General features: G+C 37.3%; 1 protein-coding gene across 2 annotated transcripts; it reads right to left on the bottom strand.

Annotated features, from left to right (window-relative positions):
* Window positions 1–94: 94 nt before the first annotated feature.
* LOC135723112 (cortexin-1-like) lies at window positions 95–13,236 on the bottom strand. Of its 2 annotated transcripts, none has more exons than XM_065244392.2 (2): window positions 13,131–13,236; window positions 95–3,092 (listed from the first exon to the last, which is right to left on the bottom strand). In XM_065244392.2, the coding sequence occupies exon 2, from the start codon at window positions 2,197–2,199 to the stop codon at window positions 1,936–1,938; it is 264 nt and encodes an 87-aa protein (XP_065100464.1). In that variant the 5' UTR covers window positions 2,200–3,092; window positions 13,131–13,236; the 3' UTR covers window positions 95–1,935. The 2 variants fall into 2 exon arrangements, with proteins under 2 accessions (XP_065100464.1, XP_065100465.1); XM_065244393.2 differs by having other exon boundaries at window positions 13,136–13,172.
* Between the last annotated feature and the right edge of the window lie 5,811 nt (window positions 13,237–19,047).

The raw sequence follows: 19,047 nt of genomic DNA on the forward strand, positions 1-19,047 counted from the left end.
TTTCCACTGTGTAAAAGGCATAGTTCACAAAAAAAAGAAAATTAACCCATTATTTACTCACTCTCAATCCATCCTTCATGCATATGATAATCTTTTTTTTTCAGAGGAACACAATGTTAGAAAATGTCCTGACTGTTCCAAGCTTTATAATGGTAGTAAATTGTGCTTTAGATTTGAAGCCCAAAAAAGTCCATCCATCCTTCAAAGAATAATCCACATGGCTTCTGGGTGTTCATAAAGACCTTCTCAGTGCAATTTTGTAGAAAAATATCAAAACCTTACAAACTACAGGCAGGGTTCCCACACCTTAGTTAACTTCAAATTCAAGGACCTTTCAAGGACTTTCCAGGTCCAATACCCTAAAATTGAAGGACTAAATGTGGGGACACATTTCAAGTGAGAGCAAGGTTACATTGTGTTATCTTTTAAGATACATTGTTAATACATTGTTTTGAGGGAACTTGCGCTGCGTCACTGCTGTGACACTCTGGGGACACCTCCAAGGGTAAGTGCGTCTGAATGCGTAAATCAAATTCAACCAATGGTGAGGCATAACGACAAACACAGGTGACGCGGGAGCCAGGAAGTATATCGCTATCTGAAATATTGCTAAAGATGGCGTTACAGGGACCCAGGAAGTATGGCAAGGGAGACGCAGCGTCTCATTCCCTTCTCAGGGAACAACAGTTACATACGTAACCAGAGACGTTTTCATGTGTCAAACACAAATATGCAAAAAAGGATTTTGGTCTTATTAACCCCCTAAAGCCATGTGGATTATTTCTGTGAAGGATGTATGGACTTTTTTTGGGCTTCAAATCACAAGCACCATTTACTACCATTATAAAGCTTAGAACACCCAGGACATTTACTTAAATAACGCAGATTACGTTCATCTGCAAAAAGTTAATTATATACACCAAGGATGAGTAAATCATGAGGTAATTTTCATTTTTGAGACGAAAAATATCCCTTTAAGGAAACTAAATGGCTGTTATTGAAGATGCAAAGGTTTATTGATTGTAAGGGACAGGAACGCCCCCACTTCAGTACACTGTGTCTTTGAGGATATCAGAAATCTCAAGTAATTTATTTAGCAGAATTGCACCAATTTAACAAAAACGAATTAGGAAAATATCCAATCTACTTACAAAGCAATGCAGATTCGTTCATTTCCGTGATGTACAAGATTCTTGGCACATCACACATAGCACATTTTGTACATCCGTTCAATACCAGAGCTACAAATCTGAGACGGCACGTTACCAAAAGGGAACTCCCGAGTCAGAATACAAAAATAAAGCATTTCTGTTGCTTTTACTGTACGTTTTACAGAGCTTAGTTGGCAGAAAAGCAAATATCCTACAACAGTGACTACTTCAAGAAAACATATGGCATACATGTAATTCAAGACAAGGACCGACCGACACTTCGTTGTAATAAAGTATTAAAGGGTATTTCTTTCCTGTAAACAACCTTGAGAGCACAAATCCAGGACGTCTTCGAGAATATAAATCACAGAGTTCAGAAATTGTCTGTGGTAGGCAGCAGATGTCAGACGTATGGCAGAAATCCAACAATGCTGAAGGTTTTCTTAAAGACGTATTCGAAATCAGACGAAACGTTACACAACGAAAGATTAAATATGCCATCGACCCTGATTACGTTTTGTCTGAGATTTAATATCCTGGATACATAATGATAATACATCTACATTGAGAAGTCTAGGTATAGTTCACAGTGAGTTTCATGCAGGGTAGCCTAAATTTATAGACCTCTGAATTACTAATCTATATTCTGGATGGTGGTTTTGTGCCCTGAGGAACCAGCGTACGACCCTTTTATGTGGTGAGAAAGTGGCTTCCACAAAGCCAGTTAATCGACAGGCCACAGTTTGGGTTAAGGCAGCGTTAAAGATGACTTTAGGTCACAATGCTAAACCAGGGCGTAGTCAAACTGGCCCCTCTCGAATCCGTCCTTGTGGTCCGTCCAAGACGAAGCGGGCATGCGGCTGTAAGGGTCCAACAAAATACGAAAGCATCGCACCAACAGGAAAATCAAAAACAACATCAGGAGGCCGACAAAAGCAAAAGCAGTCCTCTGTTCGGAATCTCCGCCAAGAGGTGGGCTGCTGGTGACCCCTGAGAAAGACGGCCCCGGTGAAAACAGCTCATAGTCCAACGTGGAAACATCGCTCATCCTCCAGGGATGGCGACGACAGAACTTGCAGGCTGTCTGGAGGGTGGGGTGTACGGAAAGATTGGCCAGATTGGGACAGCGACCTCAAGGTCAAAGTCGCAACCCTCGAACGTGTGACGGACGCGCACCTGGATGCAAATTGACACGAGTGGAGCAATCCAGACACAGCCGGGGTCTCGCTGCTCCTAGAGGGGTTGAAATGATGGGCCTGTTTATTTTAGACCCGTCACATCTTATCCGGTCCTCAACCGACAAGGCGTGAGGAGATTGAACATGACACAACAGGTTGCCCTAGCGAATAAAAACAGCCGATGTGTGCAGGGACTCAAGTCACACAATGGCTTTGCTTGCTCTATGCTGCAGGGATGTGGCTAATTGGCTCCAGATGGGATATACAGTAGTTTACAGTTGCTGTCCATGCTGGATATCGCTTCGCACTAAAGCAAACTTCAAGCCGCGAATGACCCGACGGCACATTTGTCTATTTCTGGCTAATGCTGAAAGTGGCAGATCGTGTACTTAGGAAGAAAAGAAGAGGGATGGCTAATCAGACCAGAAGGGCACTGGATCAATATGTGAATCTGGCCACTATGAGTGTTAAATAATCCATTTGCAAAGGTAAGAGAAAAAAACGGCAGTTTAATTAGTGGCCAAATTTTTCTCTAGTAGTTGTACATCAGTTTGATGAGTCAGATCCTGCTTGGCTCCGTATGAGTTTTCACAGACAGAAATGTTGAGAAAATGTCTGGTAAGATTGGTACTATCGATCGAGTGGGACTAAAGTGTGGATTCAGGGCCCGGGAGAAGATGTGGGCGGACAGCGTTGAGTCAAAGAAATCTTGGTTTAGGTTTCACCAACTTTACAAATGTTGACGGCCTCTGGTCATCTTACCCTGTAAACACAAAGCACACCCAGATTCCACATTTTATTTGGTTTAGTGGCATGACTAGTAACTAGAAATATTAAATTTTTCCACCGGTACAGATTATTTAGAATAATATTTGCAGATACCAATATTTGGTAGTTATATTGACTTGCATGAAATACATTTGAACATTACATTTTCTGAATTATGTTATTCATTCACATCATGGCCATTAATATTAAACATTATACTTGTGATGTTTCTTTACATTTTCTATACACAGAGCTCAAATTCATTACATTTTCCTGTTTTGGTGATTAAGATGATATATATCGCCCATGAATATCGGCTGTTTTTAAACTATCGGCCAATAGCCCATCCATAGTAAGAACAATTGCTTTAATTGACGATACCGATTATTGCCAGATATATCGGTGCATCTCTAACTCTTCTGAACCTGAAATCTTACAATAAAAAGTTTATTATTTTCAGAAATGTCTTTGCTTTGCTATGAAACACATGCTTGAAAACATTTAGTTGAAATCGTTACCATGTTTAAAGTAAAGTACCAGAATAAATGGCCATTCACATTTTATAAAAAATATAGTTATAAAAATCGTTTTATATTAAAGAGATTAGCAGAGTTCACCCCACAACTATAACGATAAAGATACAATGAACGGTATTGTTGTGATAACTTTCTGGGCGATTCCCCCCCCCACATGGTGAACGATAAACTATTGACAACCAATCAAATCTATTTGAACTTCAAATGCACACGCACTTAAAATAACAGTGGAGAAGCTCATTGCTAAGGGTATATAGCAAAAAATTACCTCAGGTATCGAGCGCTGATGCAGTTGTTGTGAAATTCCCTACGTAATTATTTTTTTCTAACCACATTGATTATGCCAAAGGGTAAGATAGAAGATTACACAAACTACTAGATTCACTTTTTAGAGTTATACAAAACACAGCGTGTTGAGGCCATCTGGTTACCCGCTGTGTAAAGGCAGAAATGTGCAATATTTTTTTTAAATATGCTCATTTTCCAGCTCCCCTAGAGTTAAACTTTTGATTTTACTGTTTTGGAATCCATTCAGCTGATCTCCGGGTCTAGCGGTACCACTTTTAGCATAGCTTAGCATAATCCATTGAATCTGATTAAACCATTAGCATCGCGCAAAAAAAACAAAGATTTTATATTTTTCCTATTTAAAACTTGACTATATAGTCATTCTGGCGTAATAATCAAGAACTTTGCTGCCGTAACATGGCTGCAGCAGGCGCAATGTTATTACGCAGCGCCTGAAAATAGTCCCTATGGTACCTTTCAGATTTTCAGATTCAATGGATTATGCTAAGCTATGCTAAAAGTGGTACTGCCAGACCTAGAAATCCGCTAAATGGATTCCAAAATGATAAAAATCAAATGTTTAACCCTAGAGGAGCTGGAAAATTAGCATATTTTCAAATAAAGTGGAGTGTCCCTTTAAAGGCATCGTTATCGCCCAATGGCGTGGACGCTAATATAGTTATCGTTATAGTTATCATTATAATGTGAATGACCCTTAAGATATTTTAAAGGAAATAAAAAAGTGTATTAACATTTTAATATTTTCAAGTGGTTATACAAGTCCTAATTTTGGTGAATCACTAATATTAAATACGTCTTTTTTTAACAGCTAGAAATATAAACTGTTTAAAAGTGCAGCTTTCACATGTCTATGTAAAACTGCATCAAGTAAAAGTTCTACTCCTCCTGAGTCAATATTTGAAACATTGTTTCCATTAATCTAAGCAGAGCTCAAATAATTACCCTGACATTCTGCGTAATGACGAAGTTTCGAAGACGATTATGATGCTAAGATACCAGCAGTACACGATGTTGCAAATGTCGCGCTGTTTTAACGAATCATTAGCCGACTGCTGGAGGGAACCAAATAACTTTTGGTGAATAATACACATCCCGCGTACCGCCGGTCTGGGATCACGGAGTACGAAATGTCACCAGGCGATTAACTTAAACTCGTGACAGCCACAACGCAATTAAAGCGATTGTAGAAAAGCGCGGGGTGAAGATGGATGGCAGGCGCAGAATGGATGGATCTCAGCGGCATGATGGATGTGAATATGATGTGAGGATCTGTGTGGTACGTTGAGCTCAAGCCAGGCGCGAGGACACTGACAAACAATCTCGCACATAGCGTGCAGGCAATCTCTCTCCGTCCTGAACTGCTCGCTGCCAGCGACGCTACTTCATCAAGGGAACTTAGTCAATCAGGTCTTCCTTAAGATTATGCTAACATCAGAAAAAACCTTCACCAGATGCATGTCATGTATATAAAATGGCTCATTAGAAGACATAGTAGCAGTGTTTTCTAGTATAAGTATATAACTTTCCTAAAATTAAATTTACTTGAATATTTTTTTTACCTTTGTGCACTTCTTTTTGTTTTATGAATTAAATAGAATTGCAAAAATATTGACTTTTATAAGCGTAAAAATGGAACAATTTCTCTAAACTCAAATCATTTTTCGCTATCCTAACCTAAAATGAGAAAAACCAGAGAAATGAGGAGCTGAAGATGGATTGAGCTTTCGGGTCATATCAGCCAGTCAGAAAGTCACCGGGTTTCGATCCATAGCTTAAGGCAGATGGTGTCCCAGCAGGAGCTCAAAAACTCACAGGTCACATGTGAGAAGGATTTAATCTTAATCATCTCCAAACGTTAATTGCACATGAAAGTGCTGGAGTTATAACCTAAGGAATAATTTACAAAAGTGCCACGAAATAATGCATATATTCCAATGTAGCGCTTAAAACTATGTGTCCGATAAATAACACTTATACTACGAACATCATTGTTTTATATCAAACTAATAAATCATAAACCAGCAAAAATGATGAATTCATAAAATGCTTAATATGTCCAAATAACCTCAATGTTTCTAAACCACAGCAAATATAACATCTAACAGCATCTGAAGGCTAACGCTCCTTAAAGAGCAGATCTATTAATCCTTCAGTATGACTGAACTCATTCAGGGACTAAAGTTTAACAAATGGACACGCACACTACTTCGCCCTGACAGCCTTCGTGCAATTGACAGAAGAAAACAATGGCAACCTCAACTTTAATATTCATCAGTGCAGAATTAACAGTCTTGATCTAATAACAAAGCCACTTATATGGCCGGTTGCCACATCCTCAGCCTTCTAAATCCCCCTCAGTGACATCAAGAAGATTAATTAACATGTATGGCTTACATAAAATGTCCATTTAATCTATGCTAATTTAAGGATGCTACAAATTCACAGTGAATACATCATGTCTTTTCGATAAGATTGCAAAACATGATTAGCATCCCAAGATTCACTGTGAGTGTGCAAAAGTGTGAGATCTCAATATGATTTCAAATATCTCTCATCAAATATTACATGTATATTTCAAAAGAAATATTACATGATTTCTACATTTATTGTATAGCTACAAACTGTTTAGGAGAAACTTATAAGACTTTTTAAAAAGTATAAATTTATACCTAACTTCTCGTCTTGCGCTATAGCCTTATGACGCACTAACCCGATCTTACATATTACGTACTCACGTCGAAAGGTCACACGTTACATACGTGAAACGCACATTTGCAGACCATTTTAGACAATAAACATTAATTAGTACCGTATTTTTTGGACTATAAGCCGCGTTTTTTTCATAACTTGGCTGGTGCTGCGTCTTATAGTCATGTGCGCCTTGTAAGTCAGTATGAATTAATTTTGACATTTATGAGGCAAGAGACATTATTATCGTCTACATCCACAAGAGCCCGCCATATGCTGCGCCTGTATTTATGTAATTCAATAGATTCAGTGATGCGGAATGACGACTCTGCAAACTTCTCGCTTGTTGGCTTGTTTGGTTAATTTAGTCTATTCAACCTTCCAGGTAAGTTCTGTATGCTATGGTTTATCGTTTAAATAACTGATAATATTACTTTAACGTACAGACATCTATTCAGCCTGCTGCTCTGTCTGCTATTGTTTAGTTTAATAACTTGCTTTTCCAGATTAAATATCTGTTCTTCGGCTTGGATTTCGTGAAATAATTTTCTAAATAAATACGACGTATACTCCACTGTGACTTATATATGTTATTTCGTCTTAATAATGCATTTTTTAATGATACGGCTTATACTCCGGTGCGGCTTATAGTCCAGAAAATACGGTATCATTCCACATACAACAATGTCGGAAGTATTCTTTTTCTCCACACTTTGTAAACACTGGAGTGGTAGTTTTGCATACGTAATGCGTGCTCTTTCGACGTGATAACATAATACGTAAGGTCAAGCTGCGCATCACATGGCTAGTGCAAGACGAGAAGTTTTGGTTAAAAATTATTTATTTTTTGGCAAAAATCATTTCAAGAACCCTTTTGCCTCAGTTGGGATCATTTAGAGCCTTTTAAAGCTGCATTGAAATTGCAAATCGTTGAGGTCCACTAAAGTCCACCATATGGAGAAAAATCCTGTAGGGGCGGTTTCCCAGACAGGCATTAGACTAGTCCTAAACTACAATAAATGTAAGAGCTGTCCAAACTGAAAACAACTTGCACTGACATATCTAAAATATATCAGTGCCCTTTGTTTTGCCTCAAAATGCACACAAGTAATGTTTTTAGTAAGGTATGTTTGTTCAAACTAGTTTTATTTCCCAATTCAACTCAGGTCTAGTTCAGGCTTAAGATAATCACTTTCCAGGAAACCACTCTGTAATGTTTTCCTCAACTTAATTTCATTTCAACTGAAGAAAGAACAACAAACATCTTGGATAACATGAAGGTAAGTAGCCTAATTTATCAGATTTTTTAATGAAAGTGAAATATTTCTTTAAATTAACTCTGAACTCTTTATATTTCCACTATCACCATAATTTTAACTCCAAATTTGCTGTGTAATAAGTTGGTGTGCGTTTTGTGCAATAAAAGTCAATCAGCAATATTCTGCCTCCGCTTTCCTCAGCCCTTAGTCATCTTCTTGATTTCGCTATTCCTCGTGTTTTCTCATTCCAATGATTTATAATAAATCCACCATCCACCCGAGACCCTTTGGGTCCTCATTTACTTGCATTAGGGTGGCCACTGACAGCAAAGAGGAAGAAGCAAAATTTTATTAACAGGATCCTCGAGGGACGGCCAGCCTACGGTCACCGGAGGAAACGTCAGGTCTTTTTTTATTAGGGCCTCTGGGAACTCCAAATACGAAAATGACCAAGCAAATCCCATTATTCACTGACCACGCCGAAATGGTAACCTGCTAAATGGCCGAATTTGTCATTATTTGTCCGAGAACCCTCTCCAAAACCAATTAGGACCACAATCGAATAACAAATTCAGGTGGTTAACATCAGAGTTTGAGGACAAAACTCTTAAAATTTGGTTATAACCCCTGCCAACTAGACGGAATGGATCTCATTAAATTTGATCAAAACAAATGCCTCCGAACGTGGACATTGTAGGGAACCCTTGAAAGATCCCAGAATATGATGCTATCCATCACAGCAGTTATTGATGACATGCTTAGATTTTTCTTGCATTATATGTCCATTCGCATCGGTACATCCGTCATATTACTGTCACCACAGCTGCAGGTTTAACATCCGGGTCACCTTGAGCTGAGGACAACCTTAAAAATGTCATTGGTGTTTCTTAAACCATTCTTTTTTGAAGCTCATGAGAGTCTTTGTCTCAGAGGATTTGCCCTAAATGGAAAAAGGACAAATGAGACAATCACTGATGAAAACTAATAGCATAGTGCTATGGGTATACTTGCTGGAAATCGTTTAATTTATTAAACATTGTTCTTGTTTGGGTTCTTTAATTTTCTGTGCTGTCATCTCACCAAATTCTCTCCCTCCCAAAAATTTCAGCATGTGTATTTGCTGAGCGTGCAACTACAGTAGACATGCGAGACATCTTCAAACTGCTGACCTCTGGGAAAACGTTACGCTTGTTTCATATTCACGCTCCTGTCATTTGCCCGCTCAGGTGCAGAAATGTACCATAGGCTTGTTTGCACGGCATACACTTGAAAAATGGGACAGAGAGGGTTTGCAGGCAAAAGAAAAGTGCCTATTAACATTTATAAATTGTATGTCAACTTTCTGACTCTCATATGTCTCTGCATTATTCTGATACACGGTGCGTGTCCAGGGGGCACAATCCATCTTTTAGGACAAGGTTATTTATGTCCGTAGAAGTGGTGATGTACTCAAAAAAATCTATCATAATTTGAAACCAACCCTAAAGGAATTCCCGCAAGGAATATTAGATCTTAAAAAAAACAGATCTCATAAAACACTAAGTGCACTATAGGACTATTAAGTACTATTCATGTTAGATTGTGCAAGGTTCGGTCTTAAACATAGATAGATTATCCCTATAATTCAACGCAGCAATAACCGCAGCACGCATGATTCTGAACGGCAGGACGTAACTAGACGGATATTTTAGACCCAGCGGGCTGCTCATGAAAATGGCTGTGCAATTTTCCCTTAAGTGCCCATGTCAACAGTATCTGTCAGAGAGGGGAACCCCACGGTCCTGTATTAAGACCGCGTGCTGATTATGGGCCCTACCACTTTTCCTGTCAAAGACAAATGTCTCTCCTCTCACAAATGCGTTCAAGTGCCAAGAATACAAGAAAAACAGACACGGTCCTTATAATAATTGCTTATTTAAAAGAAAATAATCTATTTGGAGAACATTTTGTCTGTATAATGGTGGAAAGAAGACTGTAAAGCAAAAATCTATATCAATATTGCTAATACTGCAGTTTTACTCTGTACTTACGATTCATTCTTAAAACAAGACTTATTTACTTAAAAAGGAAAACTTTTTCAGATACTGAGATAGTCAAAAGTCTTTGTGAAAGTTTTTTACTGGTAAGTTTGGGAGTTGCTTCCCAAAACCAAGGAAGCAATCTGTCAGCACTCCTGACGTCTTAAATTCACATCCCAAATCAAAACATGAATTATTAAGCCATGAAAGGTTTGATTGAAAGGATAAGTGGCAGAGAATGAGCGAGTTGGACAGCGCTGGTCCTTAGCGGACCGGTCTCAGCAGAACAACGTGTCTGAATGAGTAAATATAACTGTGGGGTGTTAGTCAGGACAGGAAGGGCTATTCCTAAAGCATTGGTTAAAAAGCTTAAAACCCATGAGTCATGAAGCCGGTTTTAGATGGACAATACTAGTTTGTTATTGGCGAAAGGAGAAAAGGATTTAAATGAACAGTTTAAATATGATAAATGTCTAATTTATTCAACCTCATGCCATCCAAGACGTTTGAGCTTATTTAGCAAACAATGTCATATATCAATGTAAATAGATTGGGGAGCTAAATTCAAATATGGAGGCATTTTAAAAAAGGTCAAACTAGGCGGACGTTTTCAACATGCAGCCATGTTGGAATTTAGCGCTTTCATCTGTTTGTATACACTGATACACCATGTATTGTTCACTGAATAAGTTCAAAACAACAATTATTCAACTTAAGCTAGATTTACACTGCAAATCTTGATGCCCAATTTAGATTTGTTGGCTGTATCCGATTTTTCTTTTTGACGACCCGCTTACATAATTTTTGCGAACAAAATGGTGCGAAATATAAAGGCTGATTTCAGACACACAACATTTACTTTGGTTACATCCAAACTCGTGCCTTAAAACCTTAAATTCATTGTTCAGCAGTGAAAAAAATGAAATCACTTAACAGGTAGAAGTACTCGGGTATAAGGTTTAAAATGAAGTGATTTCTCACTAAATTGATAGCTTACTTCTAGTGAGAATGTCAGTTCAAGATGACGATCACCAGATCTCATGAGTTTAAAACCCATGTCTGAGATAGGACTACTAGATGACTAAGTTTAATATAAGACAACTTCCAGAGATAAACAACTAAGCTCTGTAATATTGACCAAAAAACTTCATATTACTGTATCATGTATTAGATTTTTTAGAAAAGGAGATGTATTTTTGCAAATGCAAATATAAGTGCATGAATTAATAAAAAAACTGCAGACATGGGTTGACATCTTCCAAAAAAAGTCAGGTTCTGAAATTCAAATGTAATTATATTCAAGTTGCTAGTTTGATCAAGCCTGCAGATATATGCAGATGGATACGCTTCAAACGTCACATCTAGATCATATTTAAGTGTAATTGCCTGGTGGTGTAATTAAAAGTGACTGACGGTACTATTTTTGGCATAGAAAACATCATGAATTGTTTCTGTCACATAATTGATGACTAAGATGAATTCACTTTACAGCACACTTGCTTTGTCATTCTGATCTGGGATCACCTTTTAAATTTACTTTTCATTTATTGCAATCACAGCTTAGATGAAGAAATCTGGTTTTAGATAAGTCAGATTTTTCTCATAATATCTCCAGTCTATCAACTAGGGGTAATAGTTACATATAACTGCGTAGGTAGGGCTGTGCAATTAATCGTTTTGATTTTATTACAAATACAGGATAATCGTGGTAAAACAATTATTGTGCGATTAAAATATAAATTGCACGCTGCTGGACCAATGTGCTTGTACGGCACTTCGAAGGCACCACTGCTTTGACACATATAGCCTATTGTAACACTTACATAATATAAAGGTTAAATAAATGCATGTTTTCAAAGCCAATGAGAAATAAATAATCGCAGTTATGCTTTTTACCAAAATAATCGTGATTATTGTAACCCTAATAAGTGGTTACATATAAATGATTGGTTTTACTTGGTTTTAACCCATATATAATTCATGATACTCAATTATGGAGGTTTGGTACAGATTGGTTTAATAAAAGAGGGTAGTTTGAATTTCAAAGTATACAGAGGATTTTAATATAAATGGATAATGTGTATTGTGAGAGATGACGGATGAATATTTAATGAAGTATATTATCACTACACTAGGTCTAGATGCCCTGAAAATGAAAAATAACCCCAACATCAGAGTTTATACTGACATTATGGTGAATATTGCAAAGCAATATCAGTTGTAATATACTTTATATGAGCATATAAAGGAACAGAAATGGTAAATGATCAAATATAGACTGCAGACACTTCTGTCATGTAAGTGACATTCATACATATTTCATGACACTTGATGATTTCCATATCTATATACTTCAAGATTTACAAATGCTTAAAAAACATCATGGTACTTACTGTCCACATGAAAATACCATATTATACTTCAGTAAAATTTCTATGTGTTTTTGAACTTTACCATTGTAAATATTAAAACTATACTATGCTATTTACTACACTTTATCAATTCACTATGCAGAATACAGTTTACATTGACAAAATATTGTTATTACAATAATTACTGCAGTATACTAGAATTTACAACAGCTTACTGTAGTAAATTACAATATTTACAGTTTATCATTCACTATAGTAAATGTTAAGCGTACTACAGAATATATTAGCATACAATAACAAAGCGTAGTATTTACTATTATGCCACAGTATACTACAAAATACTACCGTTTACAATAGTAAATACTAGCTACGGTATTTTTTCTTGTTGGGATGTGACGACGACCACTTCCAAAAATGCCATGGTACAAAAACTATGATACGGCTATTATTATGGTACAGTGATCGTGTCAAATATTAATACCTTGGGGCTTTTATATATACAATGATTTTGGATAATTATTAGTATGATGATGATACCGCGCACTTTTGATGGACTTTTCTGTCAGTGCCGATCGCTCGCGCCTGCAGCCTCCTCATCATTGCGTAATAAATATCAAATTTGAATATCCTGAGGTAAAAATGACACCAAACTTAAACGTAAGCGCAATTCATTACAGAAGTATACTTATAAAGTACACTTCATGTTATTTCTAAGTTCGTTTCTCGTTTTAAAAATAACTGATATTTCGCTTCCGCTCATTTATGTACCTCAAAACGCCCTACATAGATCTACAACACTTTTACGTGTAAATAATGTTCATGAATATTAAATAAAATCTGTAAAAACTCACCTTACTGGTGTTTTGTTTCATCTGCGTGCACACTCATTCCTGTATGACAGACGCCTACAAAGTTGGGCGCGTTTAAGCTGGGCGCGCTCCCGCTGCCAAGCGGCTGTAACGTCTCCTGAGAGCGAGCACGCGCATTCACTGCCCTTAAAGAGCCCGTACACAGCACAGCAACCAATCACAGCAGACTTTTGTAATATTGTAAACAAATGTCACTGGATTTACAGATGTTTGTTTTGGGTCCTGAACAGGCTAGTAAGATCTGTATGGGGTTAACAGGTGACTGGTTAACAGCGAGACGTTGTGACACTTTTTATTTCAGTAAATATTTTAGTGTAGGTATATTAAACTGAAAAAGCATTAAAGCAGTTATGCCTTGATGTATGCATGCCAGTAGTTTTATTGTCTTCAATTGTTTACCTAAATGCTATATTATAAAGATGACTTTACAACATTTACGCATTTGGCTTTTATTCAAGGAGACGTAGTGCATTTAAGCTCCATTTGATTAGTATATGTGTTCCCTGGGATCGAATCCAAGACTATTACAACACAATCCTTCAGTTCAGAAACTACAGTATATATTGATACTGGAATTTAGTGCTGCATAACAATTAATTAATCGTACTAATCGTTTGCAGAATAAAAGTTTATGTGTAAATACATTTTTATATATTTTATTATATTATATATAAATATAAATACTTAACATATACCTATATTTTTTCTTAAAATTATACATGCATGTGTGTGTATTTATATACACAGTACACACACATTTATCATGTAAACAAAAACTTTTATTCTGCAAACGATTAGTTGCGATTAATTGTTATACAGCCCTACTGACATTTTTACGATTTAAGGGTTGAAAGGACATTAATTAAAACCACATTAAACCTCATTTCTATCAATTAAGCACTGATGTAGTCATATAAATCTGCCATGAAGCATAGACGCACCCGTATCATGTGAACTGTCATAAAAATTATGTTTTCACTGCTCAGGAATTAAAATATTACATGCCCCTCTGTGATCAGTCCATCTGTTCATGGCAGCTTAGGCCTTCTGTTGCCAACAATAATAACGTATCAGACTCCACCCAATTACATAACAATGATCAGACAACTTAATTTAAATAAGCATACAACAATTTAAGGGTGGACGTCAAAAAAAGGAGGCTTAGTATAGTAAAGCAGCAAATAATCATATAATATATATATATTATATATATATTATATTTACTGTGGTGTATAGAATACAGAATTGTGGTTTTATGTTATATCTAAAGTTCCCAATTTGACTACTCTTAACCTCTAGGACTTTGTCTCAGCACAGAGTATCATCCAACTAAAGGAGACGACTTGACAATCTGTTCCTCCTGCTGCCATCCACACCACATTCTGCTCACATCGTGCCAAGCCTGTGGATGCCAAACCACAGTGTCCACCAACATCACGATTATTCTTGCGTGTAACCTCCAGATTGTCTTGTGAAGATCTCAAATAATCCGTAAAACTAATATCAAAACTAATATTCTTAAATAATTTTTGATAAATAAGTCTTTTCATTTATCTATTTCTAAATGTGTTTAGTAAATGACGAAAACGGATGACGTGAACTCCACTGCTTCACTCTCATAGGTTGTCGCATGTAATTTGCATAAAGCTGAACTGGGCTACGTTCAGCCCCGACAAAATGTTGAATTTTTTTTAAAAACAGAAACGATGATGTGTTGAACCATAGATATGTATAAAGGCTAGATGTCTCGCCCGCGCTGCTGGCCAACTGAGTGGAAAGTTCCCCATTTGGCGGCCATCTTACCACAGGCAGCTTGTTCTCTTGTAGCATTGAGTTTTAATGGTGCAGGTACTTTTAAATAACCATAACTTGCTTAATTTTTACCGATTTTCAAACAGTTTGGTTTGTTATAAACGTCAAACTAAAAAAATATTTAATGAAACATGTAAAGCATCCAGAATTATAGCCACGTTAATAACGTTTGTAAGAAACCAAACTGTTTCAAAATTGGTAGAAAATTGAGCAAGTTATGGTCATTTAAAAGTACCTGCACCATTAAACTCAATGCTACAAATGAGCGAGCTGCCTGTGGTAAGATGGCCGCCAGGTGATGATTTTAGAGACTCCGCCGTAACACATCTAGCCTTTATACATATCTATGTGTTGAACAGCCTGTTGTGATGATGCAAGAGTTGCAACTACGGTAGCTGAGAAGGCAATGCTTTGTGTTCTTTGTTAAATGTTTCTGGACCCTGATGAAATCATTATAAATATGTGTTAAACACTGTAAAATACGCTCTATGTTACAGTCACTGCCCTTGCCGTCCAGAATGAAAGACAACATTCCAACTTGGACCCATTGTGCAAGCTTTCTCTTTAGTACTGTGTGGTTTATTTACATGTTGCTGCTGATTAAACTGCAGTTCTGACACACCCACCAAACAAGAGAAACATATCTCAAACCTTGTTGCACATAAAACATGTCGCTCAACCCCGAAATTGTAGCCAAACATTGCGCACCGGTTTGAACTTGATCGTGCCCGTATTCTTAACTTTGTCACGCAGCTGGACACACCCATTTCCTCTCACTAACTGCATTTTCATTACCCTTCAAATTGCGCAAATCGACATTACGAATTGAAACTACGGCCAATGGAATTTCAATTTGTCAATTTGCAAAAACACCCATACATTGCAAATGTAAAAACTCCCATACTTCACAAAAAACTTGAGGTGGTTTTTCAGGCAATTCGAAAGAAATTGCTGCAATGGAAACGTGTTTTCAGGTCAACTGATGTACGTTAATCACATAATCATTATTTGAAGATGACTTGGTTTGTACTAAATCCTCTCAGAAACACCTCATACGTGTTTGCTTCCAAGTATAAGAAGCTTTCCTTGCCATTAATGTTTGGATCTACATCTGCTTTGATTTAAAATAACGTACCTCCGAAAAACATCTCATACGTTGCCACTCCCAAGTATCAGCGGCTTTCTCTGCCAAAAATGTTTGAATAAAACTTTTCACGAGAGGAAAAACTATGTTTTAGTTGTATATTATCGGTTAGTGGAAGCGCAACAAATGTTTTTCACAAAAGTTTTTTTAACGACATTTAGAAAATATCGCATACGTTTTGCGCAAATCTGTAATGGAAACATGGCTACTATCACTTGTGTCGCCGGAAATCGGCAAGCTTCTTATAAAAATATTGAGATTGCTCCACCATTGCTATTCCCTGGCGGTGTTCCTTCCATTTAATTCATATGAATTCTTATAAAGTGAATTGTACAAATATGTATAATAATTATTATTATTAAACCCCACCCCTTAACCCAACATCACAGGGCGAAAGCAAATTGTGTACAAAATTCGGTCAAATGTGGTCATACGAATGAATGATGATAAATTATTCTCATTCGGTATCAAGATGAAGTATAGACGGTTTCAGCAGTGACAACATAAAGTGGCTTTCGTGGTCATCACGTAACTTCCGGTAAACTTCACTAAGAATAAATAACAACGCAGTCCTTTTAAAGTAGTTAAAAGCAAAACAAAAACCATGTAGATTACCTAGGAAACCAAAACAATTGTTATTTTCGACGAGGTATTTGTTTAAGAGTTCAGTTTCAGTAACTAGTCAGACCTTAAACAAATAGAAACCAGAAGATAATTTCGGACCAGACGCTTATCGCGTCACCGCACGTGCGTCTGATGAAACGGTCTATATGGTTGTATCATCTGATAGCACCATGCATGCATTTTTCTGTAAGAGTAAAATGAGACGGCTAGAGTTCATGTGCATATGTTGCTCTTTTCCACAACCCAAAAACGTGACCTGCTATCAACCTCCCATATAGACAGCTACTTTCTAGCAAACAATTCTCCAATGAAAAATACGTGTGAGGGTCAAAAGAGACACGGCGAGATAGGCTGTCCCTCAGAGGCAGTTCTGGCATCTTCAACCCATCGAAACAAGAAACTGGAAGGACTGTCAGGGTGGAAGCAGGTGGCCCGATCGAATCAATAACCTTTATAATGAGATCCGTGGGGCGTCATTATCGCCACCCCCTCCGGCCGCCCATGCCTCGTCTTCCGTAAAGAGCGTTGTCTTCGCCGAGTGCAAAACACACCTCATTAACCTTTACGGTTATCAGCAAATTGTCCTTTTCATGGAGATACTCCGTCACGTTGGCTCTGGGCAGCTTGGTATATTTCTTAAGTTTGAAATGAAGTTCATCAACAATTGAATAGCAATATGGCGAATAAAATCCATTCGATATCTTTGCAGATGTCGAACGTAAACAATCCTCACTAGCTTACTTTGAGCTCTAAAAAGCGAATGGCTCTAAGCTCCATGAATTGAGTTGTACTAATGGTCACTCGTTTCCTTTCGCCAAAGGCCAGCATGTATTGATCAATATCCCATAGGCATTCATCAATCCCAATATTCCAATGGGAATGGTTTTATTATGAGCGAAAACAGCCGGGCGATAAACACATTTGGTCTCTAAATGGCCTTGGGAATCGAGTTTGGAGGATTTATGCGTTTTCTAAAGCCAAACGGTAAACGAAAGGCTGTCGGCGTATAGAGCCGCCCAAATGCATTGAATATGCATAAGATGTTAATAGTGCATTAATGCCTAAATGGATGTAAAGAGTCAATTAAGTCAACTAAGTTGTATAACATGTAGAAAATAAATTTGTTTATCAGTTGGACACAATGCACCAATTGTATGTTTTGTGGATATTGTGTTTAGCGAGGCAAAATAATTGGAAACTAGACAAGATAGCATGCATGGTTATCTGTATTTTTCATGTGTGCGTATTCGCTAACATTAGAAGAAAATGGAGTTTATCGTTGACGGCTCTCTCAGTGAATAATGGCACCCAATCTAAAACGGCACCATTCATTAGCATAACCAGCAGGTTCATTCTGGAAACGTTTACAGTCATTGATCATATTAATAAACGAATTGCATAATGAAATCATATTGGGTGCATCAATTTGCTTCCATACAGGTTGTCAACTAGGCCGCTAATACATTGTGCTTAGCTCTTGAGTTTCCCAAATGTTGATTTTTAGTTTTGGTACTCAAAAAAATTGGTTTAAACAGAGTAGCGATGTTTAAAGTGTCCCTAAACACAGTATGGAGTGTGTCCGGGCCTGATTAAAACCGGCTGAGGGCAATTTATTATATTAAACTTGCAGTGAAATAATTAAATGACATTTTCTTGGTAATTACCATCAGTTTGAGAACACTATCAATAATGCATAAAGGCGAAGCTTGCAAGGGCCGTGTAATTACACGCAGCCAAGAGGATTTCGTGCGAATGCAGCTATGGCTTTATTGATCGAGTCTAATTTGATTACATAAGAAGATTCATTGACTTCCTCAGAACAACGTGACCCCGGGATCTCTCGGTTTTAAAGAACACATTGGGATCTCCCAATGAAAGATGGAGTAACAAAATTAAGTGATTTTAGGAGCTTTATTTAGCACCAACCTGGAGACTGAGCATTAAATATTAAAATGAGATCATCAGGCATTTAAAAAGAGGAGGAGGAGTTGCTTTTGATATTTTTTTCTGAGATTTAATTTCCTCTTGTTTCATATTTTATCCAGACTTCCTATTCACTCTCCTAAGCCATACTCTTAAGAACGATGCCAGAGAACAGGGGTGTCAAACTCAATTTCATCCCAGGCCACATCAGCATTACTGCTCTCAAAGGGCCAGTTGTATTTGTAAGACTATACAATTGTTTTTTTTGTACCTTTGCAATTGATTACATATGGTTTTAACTCAATTAATACCTACACTCTAAAAACAAACACACTTAAAGTGGTTCACTGGCTCGTAATCGGGGAACCATTTTAAGTGCAATATAGCACCTATGTA

Source organism: Paramisgurnus dabryanus, chromosome 24 (assembly GCF_030506205.2).
Source record: "Paramisgurnus dabryanus chromosome 24, PD_genome_1.1, whole genome shotgun sequence".
Lineage (NCBI taxonomy): Eukaryota > Metazoa > Chordata > Actinopteri > Cypriniformes > Cobitidae > Paramisgurnus > Paramisgurnus dabryanus.